The sequence below is a fragment of the Arvicanthis niloticus genome, chromosome 7, assembly GCF_011762505.2.
Source record: "Arvicanthis niloticus isolate mArvNil1 chromosome 7, mArvNil1.pat.X, whole genome shotgun sequence".
Lineage (NCBI taxonomy): Eukaryota > Metazoa > Chordata > Mammalia > Rodentia > Muridae > Arvicanthis > Arvicanthis niloticus.
The window spans coordinates 19065603-19084535 of NC_047664.1; the positions used below are offsets into that span (position 1 = coordinate 19065603).

The 18933-nt window shown below is 37.0% G+C and overlaps 1 protein-coding gene across 1 annotated transcript in view; it reads left to right on the top strand.

Moving 5' to 3' along the window:
- The first annotated feature begins 302 nt into the window (after positions 1 to 302).
- Papolg (poly(A) polymerase gamma) overlaps positions 303 to 18933 on the top strand; it is a 32882-nt gene continuing 14251 nt past the window's right edge. The window contains exons 1-8 of the mRNA XM_034509133.1: positions 303 to 583; positions 3741 to 3902; positions 5232 to 5298; positions 10158 to 10239; positions 10468 to 10577; positions 11616 to 11669; positions 13474 to 13585; positions 16989 to 17078. Of these exons, the coding sequence (XP_034365024.1) occupies positions 567 to 583; positions 3741 to 3902; positions 5232 to 5298; positions 10158 to 10239; positions 10468 to 10577; positions 11616 to 11669; positions 13474 to 13585; positions 16989 to 17078 (694 nt within the window). The 5' untranslated portion in view covers positions 303 to 566. The remainder of the gene's footprint in view (positions 584 to 3740; positions 3903 to 5231; positions 5299 to 10157; positions 10240 to 10467; positions 10578 to 11615; positions 11670 to 13473; positions 13586 to 16988; positions 17079 to 18933) is intronic.

An 18933-nucleotide genomic window follows, 5' to 3' on the forward strand; every position in this document is an offset into this window, starting at 1 on the left:
GGTGTGACGCTCGGCGACAAAAATCTTCTCAATGTGTACTGATTATGTCTATGACTTTAAGATGTGGGATAACGGAACAGTTAATACGGTGTTAGGGAAAGCGGTGGTCTTTTCTAGATGCTTTTATTGCAGAAACAAGGGGAAATTGACAAATAACCTTCCCAGAGGTTTGCCTGAATCGACAACCCCACAGACCAGGCGACTGGACACTCTCTGACAGACGCGTTTGCTGCAAGCGTGCACACTTGAGGTGGGCGGGACCCGGGAGCTCAAGGCTGGGGGTGTGGCCGAGGGCGGGCCCAGGGCTCCAGGGGCGGGGCCGCGGAGGGCGAGAGGCAGCCTGGGAAGCCGCGCCATATTGGCGGCGGCCGCGCTGTATTGTCATAAATAGAGCCGGTTTTGTGGTATTTTCACTACTCGGTTGAATGCCTCGGCTGTAGAGAGTGGGGAAGTGAGCGAGCAAGCGAGCTACAAGCGAGCGAAGGGAAGTGGACAGAGGAAGGAAGAGAGGGCAAGAACAGGACCCCAAAGCGAAAGACACTCGCTGGAGAGAGACGCAGGAAGCGATGAAAGAGATGTCTGCGTAAGTGGGGGCGGCGGTTGAGGGCGAGGTGGAGAGAGGTGCGCTGAGGTGGGCAGCCCCGCGGCTTCCAGCCCCTGCGCCCGGCACCCCGCGCAGCCGGCCGGGACCTCTGCTTTCCGCTGCCCGCCACTCCGCAAGGGCACCTCCCCTACCCGCGGCTCACCTGGCTGGGCTGCGGGGATCCGGGAGTCGCCGTCACCCCCCACCCCCCGCCGCCCGCCTCTGAGGACGCCCCCATGCCAGGATGAGGGGGAAAGGCGCGTGTGGCTGAGGAGAAAAACGGTCGGTCACTCTCCTGCCCCAGCCGTGTCTGAGCCCGTCTGCTCCTGTCTGCATTGGCGCAAATACCATCCCCCTGCCTCCCCTCCTCCCGGGCCGGACCCGCTGTCTTTCAGGTCTTTCGGGAGAGGGACTGACCTAGCGGAGCCCGTAGGTTTGCGGTTGCACTGTGAGAGAGGCTAAACCTTCTTACTCTATTTCCTCCCACCGACCCACAGTATCTGCCGGGCTGTGTCTATCCCCTGCTCACACTTTGATAAGTACAGAAGCAGTTTCTGTACTTGCCAGGAATTTATTAGAATTTCTTACCTTTCACTTTATCCGGAAATAATTTAAACATACAGAAACATGCACCGAAAAACAAAAACACCATTTGTGTAGCCACCACCCATTTTCCCCAAAGACTAACATGGGGTGCGTGTTCTTACCTCTTTAATCTTTCCTCTTTAAAAGAAGTCAAGCATTCCAATACATCTGAAGACTCCTATCCCTTCTCTGGTTCCATTCACGACGCTCTTCCAAGGCCCCAGAGTACTGAATTTGGTGTTTCTTGTTGCTGCATTTTAAATGTTGATGCTACATATTCCTGTGTCCATAACCCATTGTACCTGTTTTAAACTGTTTATAGGGTATTATCAGTTAGTACTCTGCAGACTGGTTCTTTAGATCATGTTCTCTCTGACCTTTCTCTATGTTAATATTTTCATTTCTAATTAATTTTCATTAACTAATATATTCCGTTTATAAACACAGCCCAGCGTAGTACCTTTAGTGACTATTTTGGGTTATTTAAAAGTTTTTTATAGAATGTCAGTAAACATTCTATTTACCTATCTTTGTACTTGCAGTAAAATTTCTGTAAAGTTTTTCCTTGTAAGTGAAATTCATAGCACTTTTTGAGACCTACTTCTCAAGAGCTCCTGTTGGGATTGATTATGTGAAAATTTATCTGTGCCAGTATTTATCAAAAACAAACCTGCCCAGACAACCTTATCTCTCTCAAAGATGTGTGTGTGTGTATCTTTAAGGAGAAATACAACTTGAAATAATTAATTGAAGTTATTTGTTCTACAGCAAGATAAAAATGGGAGATAAAGTTTTTTTTTTAAATACTCCCTTATTTTTCATTAAGTCATTTCAAAGGTATATATAGGCTGTTTGTTGAGATGAGGTTTCACATGGCCCAAACTGGCCATGAGCTTCTTTCTGCCTCTACCTCTGGACTCCTAGCGTTAGACCTTGTGCCACCAAACCTGGCTAAGCTATCTTATCTTCTGTATTATCCTTTCTTTCTCCCCATCCCGTAAAACCTGTAGCTGAAAAATATGTCTTAGTTTGTGGACTTACTAGTAATAAGCCACTGTTGTTTTGTTAGTTCGTTTTTGGTTCAGAGATGGAACTCAGGGCACTACACATGAAACAGTCTGTCACTGAGGTATGTCTCTAACCCCAAGCCAATTTTTAAGCAGTTAAAATGCAAAAAGAATTAACCATTGTTGTATTTTTGTGGTGTTTAAAATTTAAATTGATACTCTGTACATAATTATATAGTGATTAGTTTAAAGTAATTGACTTGTCTATTGCATTTACTGATTATTTATATAAATATGTACACTGTAATTATTATTTATCACAGTTGCCTTACTGTGCTATAGAATATTAGAATTAATCATAGAGCCAGGCATGCTAACACAGACCTTTAATCCTAACCCCATGAGGCACAGGCAGGCAGATCTCTGAGTTCAAGGCCAGCCTAGTAAGTTCCAGGACAGAGTTATATAGTGAGATTTCTTTCTTTTCTCAAGAAGAAAGAAATCCTAGTATCCAGTTGTATCTTTCTTTGGTGAGAAGGTGTTGCTATGTAGCCCAGACTTTGAGCTCAGATTCTTCTACTTTAGCCTTCTGAATGAAGGGAATAGAGGCTTGAGCCACTATTGCCTGTCCCATTTAACCTCCCTCCTTTCTTCTTTTGTTATTTTTTAAAGAGCTAATTTACTCATTAAAAGACTGCCTTTTATTTTGAGATTATATTCTTACTGTTATGAATAGTTCTTTATGCAAATATGAAAAAAGTTAGTTAGGTTGTGAGTATATACTCATTTTTACTTTTGCAACAAAATTTACCCCACATCTTTTAGTCATAGATGTAGTCAGAAATTCTGTTGTGCTTTATTCAAGATTGTAATTTTATACTGGCTAAGGGTAATTAAGGGTCACTTGTATCCTTCAAAATATGCTATTTAATGTAAAGAATTTGACAATTATTCAGCGTGAAAATGGTATGAGCTCCAGTCTAAAATGAAGAGAATACTAAGAACAGTCATTAAGTGTCAGAACTGTAAACTGGTTTCAGGAAAAGATGTTTGTGAATGTAGGTTTCCAAGGACTAGTTGAGGTTTTTTAAGGCTAGATTATGTCCTTAGGACCTTATGATGGGATGTTTTGTTCCTTTATTTTTAGGAAGACCATTGTTTTACTAATAGTGTCTTTCAAGTGTTTGACTGCTTTTCAAAGATTTCATAACCTAGATGGTACTTGACTCAGCCTGCAGGGAATAGTAGAGGGAGCCTGGCATAGAGCCCATTCAGGCACTTTGCATTTGAACTGAGTGGTGTTGATACAGTTGTCTTGATGCCAAGACATACTGCTTTGGGCTTGAAAAGACATCCTGACCATGGAAGCTGGAAGCTGTATGAAAAACATTGCATAAAGACTGAATACCCACCTTTCCTTTCCTTTCCTTTTTTTTTTTTTTAAACTGACTTCTTTGGTAATGTCCCACAAACTTTCAAGGTGGCTCAAATAACTTAAGAGGTTCACTGTGTCCATATAAAATGATATTTTACATTTTTTCACTATTTCTTTTTTTCTTGAACAGAAACACTATGCTGGACAGCCAGCGTCAACAAAAGCATTATGGAATTACCTCTCCGATTAGTTTGGCATGTCCTAAAGAAATTGATCATATTTATACACAGAAATTAATTGATGCCATGAAACCATTTGGAGTATTTGAAGATGAAGAAGAATTAAACCACAGGTATGCCAATGAAACTATAAAATATTTTTACAGTATACTATTTAATCATTAACTCATATTGAATGCCTAGTGATCCTGCCTAGGTGTATAAAAATGCCCCCCAAAAGAAAAATCTTAGCTCTCTTGGAACTTACATTTTTAATATGGATTAAAAAAAAGAGACTAACTGTCAAATAAGTACAATGTTAAACATGACTAAGCACTTATAGGAAAAATTAATTTGAGGGTAGAAGTCTTTAGAGAAGACCTCATTGAAAGGAAGGGAGCCAAGTGGATGTTTGAAGGATGTGTGTTCTGGGCAGACTGTCTAGGGTGAGTGTGTAGTTGGTATATTTGAGGAGTAGAAAGGAGCTTAGGACAAGGGCATCTTGTAAGGCACTATAAGATTTTGGAAATTGAACTCATTAGGATTTTGAGAAGGAGATTGGCATGGTCTGACTCATGTTTTAACAGTTACTCTGGCCATTGTGTTAGGAATAGTGTAAAGGGATGTGGGGGTTGAAGGACAAAAGCAGAAGCAGACAGATGAATTAAACGGTCCTTATAACAATCCAGGTTGGAAATAGTGATACCTGAAACCTGACGATGGCAGTGGAGATAATAGTATAGTCTAGATGTATTAAAGGTAGGGTTCTTTTATGACAAATAGAGGTACTTTCCAAAGATGAGTCCCAAGATTTTCAGCATCTTACTGGATGGAATTCCATTTTCTGGGGAAGACTGAGATAGAAGCAAGTTTGGAAGAATCAGGAGGTAGTTTTCCATTTATAGGCTACCTAAACTCATCTCTTTTTTTTTTTTATTGTTAATTTTTAATGTGAGTGTTTATACCATTGGTTTTAAGTTTAGTAATATCAAACTGCATTAGTTATGTACTATTTCACAAAAATTAGCCAGTAATTAACTAACCTATTTTAATTATTCAAAACCCCATGTGTATCAGTGAGAGAGAATGTTAGTCTCTAATATCACAATGAATAGATATAATTCTGTTGTAAACCAGAGCTGACAATTCAGTTTGCCTCTATAGCCTGATTGAAGGTAACTTGTGATTTATATTAGGTTTTTTAATTTTTGAAGACAATTCAAAGACCAAACTATTATCATCACATTTATTATGTCTGGCACTCTTAGATCTCTCAGATGTGCAGTATATCAACAGATATGATAGCATGGGTATATATATATATATATATATATATATATATATATATATTATGGATTTAATGTAGCATCAACATAAGGTTTCTGCCTGTGTGCTTATTTCTTTAATGTTGTGTAGTTTTTGTTTTTGTCTTAAAAGTTTAAAGTTCTCATCTTTTATTATAGGCTGGTTGTTCTTGGTAAATTGAACAATTTAGTAAAAGAATGGATTTCTGACATCAGTGAAAGTAAGGTAAGATTGAAACTGCATAGAATTAACTCACTGTTTTGTATTTCAGTCATTTCATCCTAGCAATGATATGTAAGAGTCAAATTCTCTGAAATACTTTAAAATAGACTCTGCATTTCTGCATAATATAATCTTATACAGTATATAGCTGTCTACTTTTGTGTCTTTGGAAGGATGCTTTTTGCCTTGCTTGCAAAGGGCAGTTTTCTTTTCCTTTGTTGTGATTGTCTTTTTGCAGAATAGTAGTATGTGCCAGGTTGTAAGCAAATGAAATACAGGTTCAGCCGGGCGGTGGTGCCGCACGCCTTTAATCCCAGCACTTGGGAGGCAGAGGCAGGCGGATTTCTGAGTTCGAGGCCAGCCTGGTCTACAGAGTGAGTTCTAGGACAGCCAGTTCTACACAGAGAAACCCTGTCTTGAAAAACCAAAAAAAAAAAAAAAAAAAAAAAAAAAAAAACAGGTTCAATCCATTAATTTTGACTTTCATATCTTACAATTGTATCAAAATCATTATAGAAACATTTTGTTTTAAATAGGTATTATAATTTTGTAGCTCTCCATTTTGGTTTACATTAAGTTAGCTACTGGCTTCCAAACTGAACATCAGTAACAACAAAAACAGGCTCTCTGACATATTTGAGAATAAAGTGATCTAAACAACTGGATTTCTAAGTAAATGAGGTTTTCACCCAGAAATAGCCAATTGTAGCAGCAAGCTTATAAAAACATCTAGTTTGACTCATATGTACCAGGCCAGAGTTTTCAGTTTCAGAAGATTTTACTTTAAAAAGGCAGACTTTAGATTTATAATGTATCCCATCTGACAGCACTGGGCTTGCTTTTGAGCACAGCACAAAGAGGCTTGAATGAGATCAGGTTCCTGTTCTCCAGCACTTCATAGCTCTGAACCTCTGTCTTCAAGACATGGGTGACTGCTATTTATTTGTGTTTCCTGTGTGTAAATCTCTTAATTGCACTTGATTGGCCCCTCAGACATAAAAGTTTGCAAGTCCTGGTTTATAATTATGCAGTATTTTCCTCATGGAACTTACCTAGTTTTCTGCCTTTTTAGAGGGTTTTGAACTGTGAGTTTTCTTTATTGTTGCGTGAATATTTTACTAACTGTACTAGGATGAGATTGGGCATGTTCAACTAGGTGGTAAAAGGTTTTATTAGTCAGCTTCTTATCCCTATAACTAATTCCCGAGATAGACTACTTAGGGAGAAAAAGATTAAGGTAGCAAACAGCACTGGAGGTTCAGGTCCAAGTTCAAACAGCTCTGAAGTTTTGAGATGGGGTGGTAGTGAGAGGCAGGGCAACCAGAGGGCTGTAACAGGAGTGGAGTGAGGGTCAGAGCAAGTGTCACACTCCACCTAGAAAATAACCAGTGGAATCCAACAACATCCCCTTTGAAAACATACCCCTGTGACATAGGATCCTCCCACATCCTAGTCCAAGTCACCTAGCCTCTAAGGTCCATACTGCCATCCTAGGACCAAGCTTGTCACCGTGGGATCTTGAGGAAATACTACTCATATTAAACCATTTGTCCATTAACCAAGTGGCCCTAACTCGTGGAGTTTAAGCAGTTTCATTTGTCCATACCGTATTCTCATCTCTTGCCTTAATAGTACTCAGTTTAAAGTATCTCAATATTTTCTGTTAGAATTTTCAGTTAGAATTCTCTTTTACAACTCTTATAGTTATGATGAATTTGTAAGGTTGGTTCTTTTGACTTAGAATAAGGTAATAAGCCATTAAAGACTTAGTCTTAAGTTATTAAATTTAATCTGATCTTTATGTTACTTACTTTTGTTGCCAAAAGGATCTCTAGCTCATTTCAGATCTGTCAAGAAGGGCTATATCAGTACCTAAGGTTGTTGGATACTGTAGATTATGGAGGTAAAATGCTAGTCATGAGTAATCAGAAGTTCAATTATAATAGCTATCGAGTAGATAAAGTAACCAGTTATTGTATCAATATTATACTGTCATTCATGAATATTCCAATTTGGGAAATAAATAACTGAAGGATTTAAGCTAAGTCAAAGATCATTTGATAATTGTTGAGATACTCTAGTATTTTTCACAGATAAAATAATCTTAAATTCTGTAGCTGTATAAAAAAATACTGTGTCCTGTAATATCACTTGTCATAAAAAAATCCACGGATCATACTTTTTTTTCTTTCTAAGGCAGGGTCTAACTATGTCATTCCAACTGTTACAGAACTCTATTGTAGACCATGTGGCCATAAACTCACAGACATCTGCCTGTGACTGACTCCCTTCAAGTGCTAGGATTAAAGGCATTCACCACCACCATACCCAGCGAGGATTCTTTTTTTTCAACATAGAAAATAAAATGAAAAATTTTTTAATGGACTGGCTTATTTATCTTTTTTATTAATGTGAGTCTTAATAATTTTATTGGCTCCTTTCTAGCTAAAATTTTGAGACCCTTGAAACATTAATATTCATTAAACAGAGGAAATAACTGTCTTGTACAGGTCATTTTATTCAGGTTAGTCACCAGCAATCTAGAACTGTGGATGGAGAGATAAAGGAGAGTAGCAGATCCAGTTCTCACCTCTGACAAGTTTTTTAAGTATAGTTGAAGAGCTGAGAGTTACATATTAGAAAGATATTTCTGGAAAGAGAGGTCGGTTGATACAGTGCTTGCCACACTAGCATGAAGACCTAAGTTCAAATCCCAAGACCCTGATTAAAAATAAATAGGTAAGGCTGGCCATGGTGGTGCATGCTGTTAATCCCAGGACTCGGGAGGCAGAAGCAAGTAAAGCTCTATAACTTCAAGCCTGGCCTGGTCTACAAAACTACAAAGGGTAGCCAGGACATAGACAGACCTTATCTCAAATAAAAACAAACAAAACAAGCAAAATAGGTAGATAGGTAGGTAGGTAGATATAATAGGTACGTAGGTAGAGAGGGAGGGAGGGAGGGACGGAGGGACAGAGAGAGAAAGAGAGGGAGAGGGAGAGGGAGGGAGAGGTAGAGAGAAAGAAAAATAGACATCTGAGTATGACACCTTACTCCTTAACCTCAACTTCAGTATCAATGAGAGATCCTGTCAAAAAAAGAATAAAGAGTGAACAACAAAGACACTTGACTTGACCTCTAACCTTTGTTACAGAAGAACACACACACTATACCTACCATACACACAAGAAGTAAATTTAGTATAAAATAACTTAAAAGATTGTAATGTCAAAGGAACACAAAAGAAGCTTATTATAGAGTTGAAGATAATCAGGGAAACTTCATAGAAGGAAATGAAACTTAAAATGAACTCTGAAAGAAGGGTGGTTAAGAACACTGGCTGCGACCCCTTCCCCCAGAGCTCCTGGGGACTGAACCACCAACTAAAGAGTACACATGGCTCTGGCTGCATATGTGGCAGAGGATGGCCTTGTTGGACATAAGTAGGAAGAACGGCTCTTGGGCCTGAGGGTGTTCCATGGCCCAGTGTAGGGGAATGCCAGGATGGGAAGATGGGAGTGGGTGGGTGGAGGAGCACCCTCCTAGAGGCAGGGAGTGGGGGGATGGGATAGGGATAGGGGCCTTCTGAAGGGGATACCTGGAAAGGGGAAACAATTGAAATGCAAATAAAGAAAATATCCATAGGATCCTGGTTCAATTCCCAGCACCCATACCATGGCTCACAGGCACCTGTAACTCCTCTTCCAGGGTAGCTGATTCCCTCTTCTGATCTCCACAGGGACCAGGCACACATGTGTCGAACAGACATACATACATTTGGGTAAAACATGCATACAATAAAAAAAGTGTATAGTGTTAAGGTACTGATGGGATAAGAAAGTGAGTATTCAAGGGAGAGACAATGACAAGTGATGTGGACAGGAGGTTAGATCATGAAATAAATTGGCAGTTTAAACTTGAGGAAAGGAAGACCATAGGAGCACATTGTGGAGATTTTTAGTAGCAGGCCCAAGAATTGTTATTTTAGTAGTTGAGAAAGAATGCACTGGTAGTTGGCTTTATGCAGGTGGCTCATAAAATGGAATAGGTGAGTATTTAAAACAGTAAGAGAAGATTAGGGGCAAGTGTGTAAGTTAGGATAATATCTATTATAAACGCAAGAATAAGGGGAGTAGGATTTGACAAGGGAAGCAACATATGTTAGGAATGTAAACTAAAAATTTGTAAATGAAACTGGCTATGGTAGTGCTGGCCTGTGATCCCAGCACTTGGGAAGTGGAGACTGAAATCTTAGAAGTTTGCTTCAAGCCAGTCTGGGCTACAGGGAACCCTGTCTCAAACTCAGAAAACTTACCCATAAAAGAATACTAATGGTACATTGGGACAATAATACCATTGGGGAACAGAAATAATGAATTAGAAGGGCTATCTCGCTTTTACCATAGAAGAATATTTAAAGCATGGGTATTAAGTAAATCAGAATACAAGAAATATCTAATAAGCACTTGGAATTGGCCCTGGAAAGAGGTTAAAAAGTAGCTTTTTAATTATGATACAATCAAAGAAATAAAAGTGAAGTCTTTCCATTTGTTCTCATAAAATGTTCCCATCAAGAATGACTTCATTCTTGAAGAAGGCTAAAAAGCTAAAATCAAACAATTAAATATGCATGTAACGAAAACTAAAGGGAAGATGGGGATTGGCTGAGACTTTTACTGGAAAGAGCTGCAGTTTATTAATTAGTTGAGTTCCTTAAAGGAGCCCTAAAGTGCGTTTACACATCTCTTCAACAGGATTGATAAATATACGGTGTATTAGTTGTGCAGTAAAAGACTGTAAACTTTTTGGTGTTCTTTATGCAAAATAACTTAAATGATTGAATGTCTTTTGCTTTATTTTAGAATCTCCCACCTTCTGTTGTGGCTACTGTTGGTGGTAAAATTTTCACATTTGGATCTTACAGGCTTGGAGTGCACACCAAAGGTAATTTCTTTTTAGTTATGTTCTAGTGATAAGAATTTTTAGGAAATCATTTTATTTGTTCACAGTTAGTGAGTACTAGACATAGTTCCCGTAACTTACTACCATTAATAAATATTGTTAGCATTATCTTATACTCATTTTTCATACCTAGTTCATATTTATGTTTATGTGAATTTTAATGAAAATATAATTTATCATTCTTAATAAGAAATAATTTTATTTTCGTAGGAGCTGATATTGATGCACTTTGTGTTGCCCCAAGACATGTGGAGAGATCAGATTTTTTTCAGTCCTTTTTTGAAAAATTGAAACATCAAGATGGCATTAGAAACTTAAGAGTAAGTATCTTTTGACATCTAATATTTTGAACATAGAAACAGCTATAAAGTAAGGACTTAAAATTATTGCCATATCTCTTAAGTTGCTGTATCTTGTTAATATCATGCATAGGAATCAGGAACATTGATTTTATAGCTCTGTAGGCACATCTGTCTGAACTTGGTTTCCCATCTATAAAAGTAGAGAATTGGTGATAACATTCGTAAGATACTTTTGAGGATCAGACCGCTTACTGTAATATGTGATAAGTGATTGATGTATAGCCAATTGTGGGTGGTATGTGTGAGGTTCAGTTCATGACTGTGTATATCTAGCCCTTCATTTGACAAGTAACATTTACATTCTAGCAAACTATGAAACACTGGCCTCAGTTCTAACAGCGTAATTTTGTATGTATGTATTTGTAAGTGTGTGAAGGTTATCATACACTTGGATGTGTGTGCTTATGGAGGCCACAGGGACAACTTAGGTATCATCCTCAAAACATTGTCTACCTTCTATCAGACAGAGCCCCTCATTGGTCTAGAATCACCAACAAGGGTACACTTACTGGTCAGTAAGCCCTGTAATCCTGCTTCCTCCCTAATGCACCATTGTGCCAAGCATTAGGATCTGTGGATTGAACTCTAATCTCATGTCTGTAGGTCAAGTACTGAACTAGCCCCCAGGACACTTGTTTCATAAATATTTTTTAAAAATTTTATACTAATGCTTTTTTTAAACCTTTTTAAGGAGTCTCATGTATACCAGGCTCAAACTCATTGTGTAGCCAACAATGACCTTGAACTTTTGATCTGTCTCCTGAGTACCAGGACTACATGACTGGGTCACCATACAGTTTACACTTAATACTTTTTGTAAATAATCAATTTTCAATTTAAGACTCTAGAAATAATATCAAGATAACAACAGTTCTGCTTTCCAGTTTCTGACAGATACTCTTAACAGGATAAGTTAAATAGCAGACACAGAGACTTTTGTGTGACCTAAATAAAAGGCTAACCCATGTGTTATTTTTTTGTCTTCCTCTTTTATAGGCTGTAGAAGACGCTTTTGTACCTGTTATAAAATTTGAATTTGATGGTATTGAAGTAAGTATTTAATATTTTTTTAATTTTACAATTGAAATATTTAACCTATAAGTTTTGTTTCAAAATCAGACTTAGCATGGGCACATTTTATTTGGTTTGGTTTTGGTTTTGGGCTTGGGTTTTGAAGTAATCTCATACGTAACTAACTCTAGCTGGCCTCCTGAGCTTGCCTGGTACTAACTACAGCTTAAAGAATTAAATAGTAGTCTTTTCACCTTCTTGTTTTTCTTGACCACTCAGCGTAGCAAATTTACAGACCTCTATTTCTTTCCTCATGCTTTTTGTACACAAACTTTCTCATTCCTATAATCATCTAAAATAATTGCACTATTATAATTTTGTTTGGAGCAGTGTTCTATTTACATTATTATCTTAAAAACAGGTTTCAAAGCTCAGTACTGAGTGTACTGACTTATTACAATTCCTTTGCTCTAGAACAGTTTTTTTCCCTCAGGAGTTTGTGACTATTCAGTTCTGTTTGGTTGTTACACTTATGTCTAATTTAAACCCAGTCTTCTATGGTTGTCATAATCCCCTTTAAGCTAAGAGTCATCAGCATCTTGAGGAAAAGTCTACTGGATCTTCACCCTGTTCTCAGCTGAGTGTTGCCCATTGTTTGTGCACAGCTGTCATCCTGTCAATCTTGCTATGATCTTCATGGAACTTTCTCTCCCTACTCTAGAATTTTCTTCTTTCTTGATATACTACCATTTTACTGGAGCTCAACCATTGGATGCCTAAATAAGAATTTTTTTTTTTTTTTTTTTTTTAAATCTTGCATGTTTAAAAAACACAGAATCCATAATTTTGCTGAGTGCATCATTCTAGGTAGGAAATGAGTTTTTACATTCTCTAAGGCCTGTGTTCTCTTGTGGCCTCTGTGCTGTAGAAAAACATATTATTATTTTGACTCCTCCTTTGTATATATGGCCAGTTTTGTCTCTTGTTTTATTTAGTTGTTTTGTTTTTTATTTTGTCTTCATACTTGTAGAATTCATGATGATAATAAGCTTTGGTTTGTGTTTTTAACTGAGTGCTTGGCATGCAATAGTCTTCTTTTAGACTGGAAAGGCCTTCAGTTCTTGGAACTTTTATTGAGTTATTTTGGATTTCCTGCCTTTATTTACACACAGGTCTTTTTGTATGGAATCCTAACATTTGTGTGTTGAGTCTCCAGAGAACAGCTCTCTTTTAAAATAAATAAATAAAGCACACACAATTCTCCTTTATTGCTTAATTAACCACATCTTAATATTTTTATTCCTCTTCTTGGTTTTTTCTTGTCTTTCAAGCTTTGTAATAATATCCACTGCCCTGTTTTTAATTTCTAAAAATACTAATTATATTTTCTAAATGTTCTTTTAAATTTATTTATGTACTTATTCATAGCTACCTGTTTTTATTTCCCAAGTAAATGCTTAAATCTGTTTTTTTTTAGATCACTGGCTCTGTTAGCATCTGCCCGCATGCTCTCCAGCCTCCATGACTTTTGCTGATGTTTCTCTTGACTCAGTTTTTAAACTCAAAGAAAACTAAACCAAAACCAAAACATTACCTAGTACCTCAATTGAGTTTCAAGAGGGAGTAAAAGTAAATGTGTGTTGTGTCTTCCATCTTTATTTCAAGATGTGCAGTGATTCTCCCACATTAGGTCACCCACATAGGCCTCCTGATGTTTTAGTAGACTGTCCCAAACTAATAAGTAGAACTTTTTAGTTTTGAGTTGGGAAGAATGGACCAGGAGAAGTAAGACCAATCTTTTTTCTTTTTTTATCTTTTTTTTTTTTTTAATCTCTTTCCAAAGATTGATCTAGTCTTTGCAAGATTGGCAATACAAACCATATCAGATAATTTAGATCTAAGAGATGACTCTCGCCTAAGAAGTCTTGATATACGGTGCATTCGAAGTTTAAATGGTAAGTTTCTTAGATACCTGTTTGAAAACAGTTTGGTAAATAGAGCCTGTAATTGTAGACGATTAATTGATGAATGTGCTCTAAAGATTGCCCTGGTGGCAGCAGTAGTGGGAGTTTCTCACTACTCGCTCCAATGCTCTGGATTCCTGAATGACAGACACAAACACAGCATTATATTTTAATATGCTCTAAGCAGCTCAGTGTCAGGACCACTCCCTAAGCTCCACCTGGCTAGCATACTCTCCCCTTCAATATTCCTGAATTATTACTTACTAAAACCTAAATTCCATCCTGGCCACCTTGGGTTACTATTCGTGACTCTTACATGTTGGCTTCTTTCTGTCCTGCTCTTCTCAGGCCTGATCTTTGTGCTTCCCCTGCATGGTGGTTCTATCCTTTCTTCTCTCCATCCCCTTGCCTGGGAATCCTAAAGTCTCGCCTCTGTTTCCCTGCCCAGCCATTGGCTACCTGCAACTTTATTTACGAATCAGAACTAACTGGGGGCAAAGACCCTCAACATCTTACATGCGGGATTCTCGTGCAATTTTGGGAACCCAGTTAACATAATACAAACATTAAACCAAATCCACATCAAGAGCCCTGTTGCAGAATTGGTAATGAACTATTTTAAGACTTGAGCAAACTAAAAAAGTGAGAATAGCAAGGAGATGGCTTAGTATTAGAGCACAGGCTTAGTGTGAGAGACCTTGCATTCCATCACCCACACCAGAAATTGTAAAGTCATGGTTTTCTTTATAGAAATTGTATAATAATTATTTTTAAATATTCTGAAAAGCACAGTTTATTTGAAAGATTATGTTTAGAATTGTGGTTCATAAACATATTGTTTTTAGAAGCCTAGCCCTGTAAACCTTTAAGATTTATTGAAAACCCCCTGTGGCCAAGTGAGATTGTTATTAAGATTAAAGACAGTCAGTTCTACTAACACTACCCCAATGTTTAATCATTGCAGTGAAGTTCATTGAAATGAAGATCCACAATGGGAGATAGCATAGACTCTTTGAAATAGGAGCACAAGAAAAAGAGAAGTAATGACTAGAGGTTTGGCCTTTGGGGTGGTGGCTGAGGATGCCAAAGAGTGTAACGTGTTAGGAAGAGGCTGGCTGGTCTGGAAGTTCTGAATATTCCTGTAGAACACCGCTGCTTCCACCTGGTCTACTCTGATTCCATATATAGAGTAAGCCATGACTAAGGTTAGGTCCAAAACAAGAATCTGGGTTAGATCTCCAGTAGAACCCATGTGCTTCTCAAACCTCCCATCTTTCCATTGTTTGGAGGAGTCATGGATTCAAAGCCAGGCTGCAATAAGTTGAGGAGTCTTTAAAACTGCAAAATGTTATGTTTGAAATCTTTTTGACTGAATACTACAGGGCAGGCCCCAGAACTGGAAGACATCTCTCTTTTTCACTTAATGCTCACATCAATGTCTTTTGAAAGAATCTGTATATTTGTTTATTAAGACTTACATTAGTTGGTTGTATCACATACTTTAGGATGATAATTAACAAAAGTAGGTTTTATACTTTTTAATGATAAACATAAGCTGAGTTTATATTTTGTAAGTTTCATAAATTTAAAATATCAACTTTATATAAAGAAAAAATTATTTCTCTATTGCTATCATGCATGAGGCTTTATATCATTTTTATCTATATAAATTTAAATAATGCAATTAGTAAAACCTTAGGAGCATTAAATATTTACAAAAGGTAAAAAAAAAAAAAGATTTATTGAGAACCCCAAAATATTTTTCATCTGGATTATATGTCAATATTTACAATATTATGAATGAAAAATGTTTAGAATATTTATAGTTCACTAGAAATAAAAAGCAATTGTAAATTAATAATTTTATATATATTTCATGTATGTGAGTACACTGTTGCTGTCTTCAGACACACAAGAAGAGGGCATCAGATCCCATCACAGATGGTTGTGAGCCGCCATGTGGTTGCTGGGAATTGAACTCAGGACTTCTAGAAGATCAGGAAGTGTTCTTAACCGCTGAGCCATTTTTCCAGCCCAATAATTCTATATATATAGAATTATTAAAATGGACTTTTTTCCAGATTACCCTATCTGTTTCTATAGTTAAGGTATTATCTAAGATCTTGTTCTTGTTAAAATACAAAAAGAAATGGAATTATTCTGTCACATTAATATCTAGTGATCTCTCTTGTCCTTTGAACATACCTTTTTTGCCTTTGCCTGGTTTTTTGTTTTTATTGTTCTTGTGTTTTTTGTTTTTTGGGCGTTTGTTTTAACTATCATACTCTGGCTATTTGGAAAATGTTAGTTCATAAAGTTATTTTTATCTTCCAAATGTTAGCACAGGTTTCATTATAAAGTGGGTTTTAAGTTATATTGATTAATTAATATTAGTACCAGTTCTGTCATGAGTCTTTAAAGCATTACAGGCTGTTAGGTTCACAATAGTAGATAAAAGTGATTTGTAACTAAGTTAACTTGAAAGCTTACCTCTTCTCCGCAGTAAATAGTATCATTGTTTTCTCTGAGGCAAGGAATTTAGTTTATTTTTCAGAGACTATCTACTGAATACAGTTGTGTAACTTTTTTTATCTTTAGTTATAATTTCAAGCAACCCAGTATTCCTTGAAAATAAGGCCATTTTAGCATACAGCTGAGATGACACACCTCTTTCCTTTTGTTTGCTTTTGTTTAACCCAGAGCCAGTGTGAGTAGTGAAGTGTATTGTACACTTGTATACTTTGTTGCCACTGCCTTGTTTGACCTCTAAGGTAACACTGGTTGCCAGTGCTCCATCGGTGCACATGTTAGCACACTGAACATGGTAAGGAAAGATAGAGACTTCTTATAAAAGTAGGTTCAACCTCACAGGTTCTTCAGGTTTGAGAGCCACTGATTTATATTCTCCTTTCTTTACACTTTGTTTGTTTGTTTGAAACATGGTTTTCCTGTGTACCCTTGGCTGTCCTGGAACTCACTCTTACACCAGGCTGGCCTCACACTCAGAGATCTACCTGCCTCTACCTTGAGAGTGCTGACTGAGATTAAAGTCAAGTACTACCATGCCCAGCTTTTTTTTTTTTTTTTTTTTCTTAATGTGATAGCAAATTACACTTCTTTGTGGAAAGGTTTCTATTAAATAAGTTTTGTGACTTGGAGGCATTGTGGTTAAGTCAGATGTAGAAGAGACACATCTGTTCTTCAGCATTGGATTTTACCCACATTCTTTCGATTCCTCAAAAGTAAGAGGCCTTTTCACATGTATTTCAAAATTTTAAATTTATCCTGACTTAGCATTCAAGTTTTAACATTTTAGAGTCTGAAGGTTAGGAGACCATTTGAATTAACTTGAGTTTTACTCCTTAGTGAAAAATCAATGTTGTCTCTTTTTCAGGATGTAGAGTTACTGATGAAATTTTGCACTTAGTGCCAAATAAAGAAACTTTTAGACTTACCCTAAGAGCTGTCAAATTATGGGCAAAGCGTAAGTATCCCAAGTCTTTTATGTGTCTTTTTAAATTTTCTGTTGCCAGTAATTGAAACACATAAAAAATTCTGAACTTACTGATGATATTGAGGTTTGATGGTCTGTAAACTTAGAAAAGCTGTTTCTCAGGTGTAGTGGTGTATGTTTCTCTATATGTATTTGTATGTGTACATAGACACATACATACATATATATGAGAGAGTGTGAGTGTGTTTGTGTATAACTCATAAAATGCCCTTTGCCTAGTTCTGATCTGATATAGGACATTCTGTATTATTTATAACTATAGTCAGACCCTGCTTAAGAATGGGGAGATGAGGGCTGAAGCAGTGGCTCAATGGTAAGAGCACTTGTTGTATGATCTAAGTTTGAATCCCCGGCACACATGCAAAAGGTTGCATGACTGTGTGTGCCTATATTCATAACCTCAGCACTGGAGAGCTAGAAACAGGAGAGTCTCTGAGGCTTGCTGCCTATTACCCTAGCTTCAGCTTCATTGAGCTAAAGCTCAAGGGAATCAGTCAGGGAGAGAAAAAACAAGATACCCAGAGGCATCCTCTGCCCTACATGTGCATGTACCTGTACACGCATGTTCATGAATACTACATAACCATTACACACACATGATTTTAAAAGTAAAATAAGAATGATGATATATGGTCTGAAAAATGAATTGTTAGGTCATTTTGTGCCTGTGTAAACAAAATAGAATGTGCTCACATAAACCTAGTTAGTACAGCCTGCTGCTTATCTGGGCTCTATGGAAATCTATTGATCCTAAACTGAAAGCCTATTTACTTGGATAATGTAGGCCTTTGTAACGCAGTGCTAAGTACTTTCATATAGAAGATACCTAGACATAACAACACACAGCAAAAACACAAAGCATGATCTAGATGAGATACATATGATAAATGGAAATTGCTGAACCCAAAGTTGATCTGAGTGAGTCAGCCTGAGATATTAATATCTTCTATTATAGACTTTATGACTCACTGACTTATAAAATGTTTTTCTTTCTTCAATAATATATTTAACTTATTGTAATTTTTTAAACTTAAATTTTAAAAGTTTTTAAATTCCTTTGTAATAACAAATTAGGCATGGTGGCATGCCAATAATTCCAGTGTCCAATAGGCTGAAGTTGGAGGGTCACATATTCAATCAAGGCCAGCAAAACTTTGACTTCAAAATCAAAACCCATTTATACAAGCAGGAATAATGGCTCCCACCAATGTTCCCAGGTACTTAAAATGCTGAGAATGATCACTGGAGTAGCTTATGAGTTAGAAGCCAGCTTTCTTTCCAGTCCAACATTGCTCTCAATTTTCTTGATTTTTTTTTTTTTTTATGGTGTTTGCTTTTCTCCTACCTCCTCTTCAGCTATACATTTTTTCCATCTCCATTATAGTTAATTTTAAGTAACTGCCATTATGTATGTAATGTGTCCTTGACTGACATCATTATTTGGCTCGTGACCACACTGAAGCAGTGCTGTACTTCAGTACCAGGTTTCACATATCCTAAAACAGATCTCTCCATAAAAACTCGGATTATGGAAATGTTTTATATGGTATTGTCAAATCCAATTAACTCTGTGACTGTTAGACACTTGAAATGTACAACTAAGGAACTGAATTTTTAAATTTGTGTTTTATTTCATTGGTATTAAAATTAAATGATTCCTAAGAAAGGTAAAATAATGTTCATTTAAAAATCTTGTCACATATATCATATTATCATTCCTCATAGCCAAAGAGTACACACAAGTCACATATTCATACTCTGATGAGTGAGTATAAAAACATGGTATATCCTTACCATCAGATACTATTTTGCAATAAAATGGAAC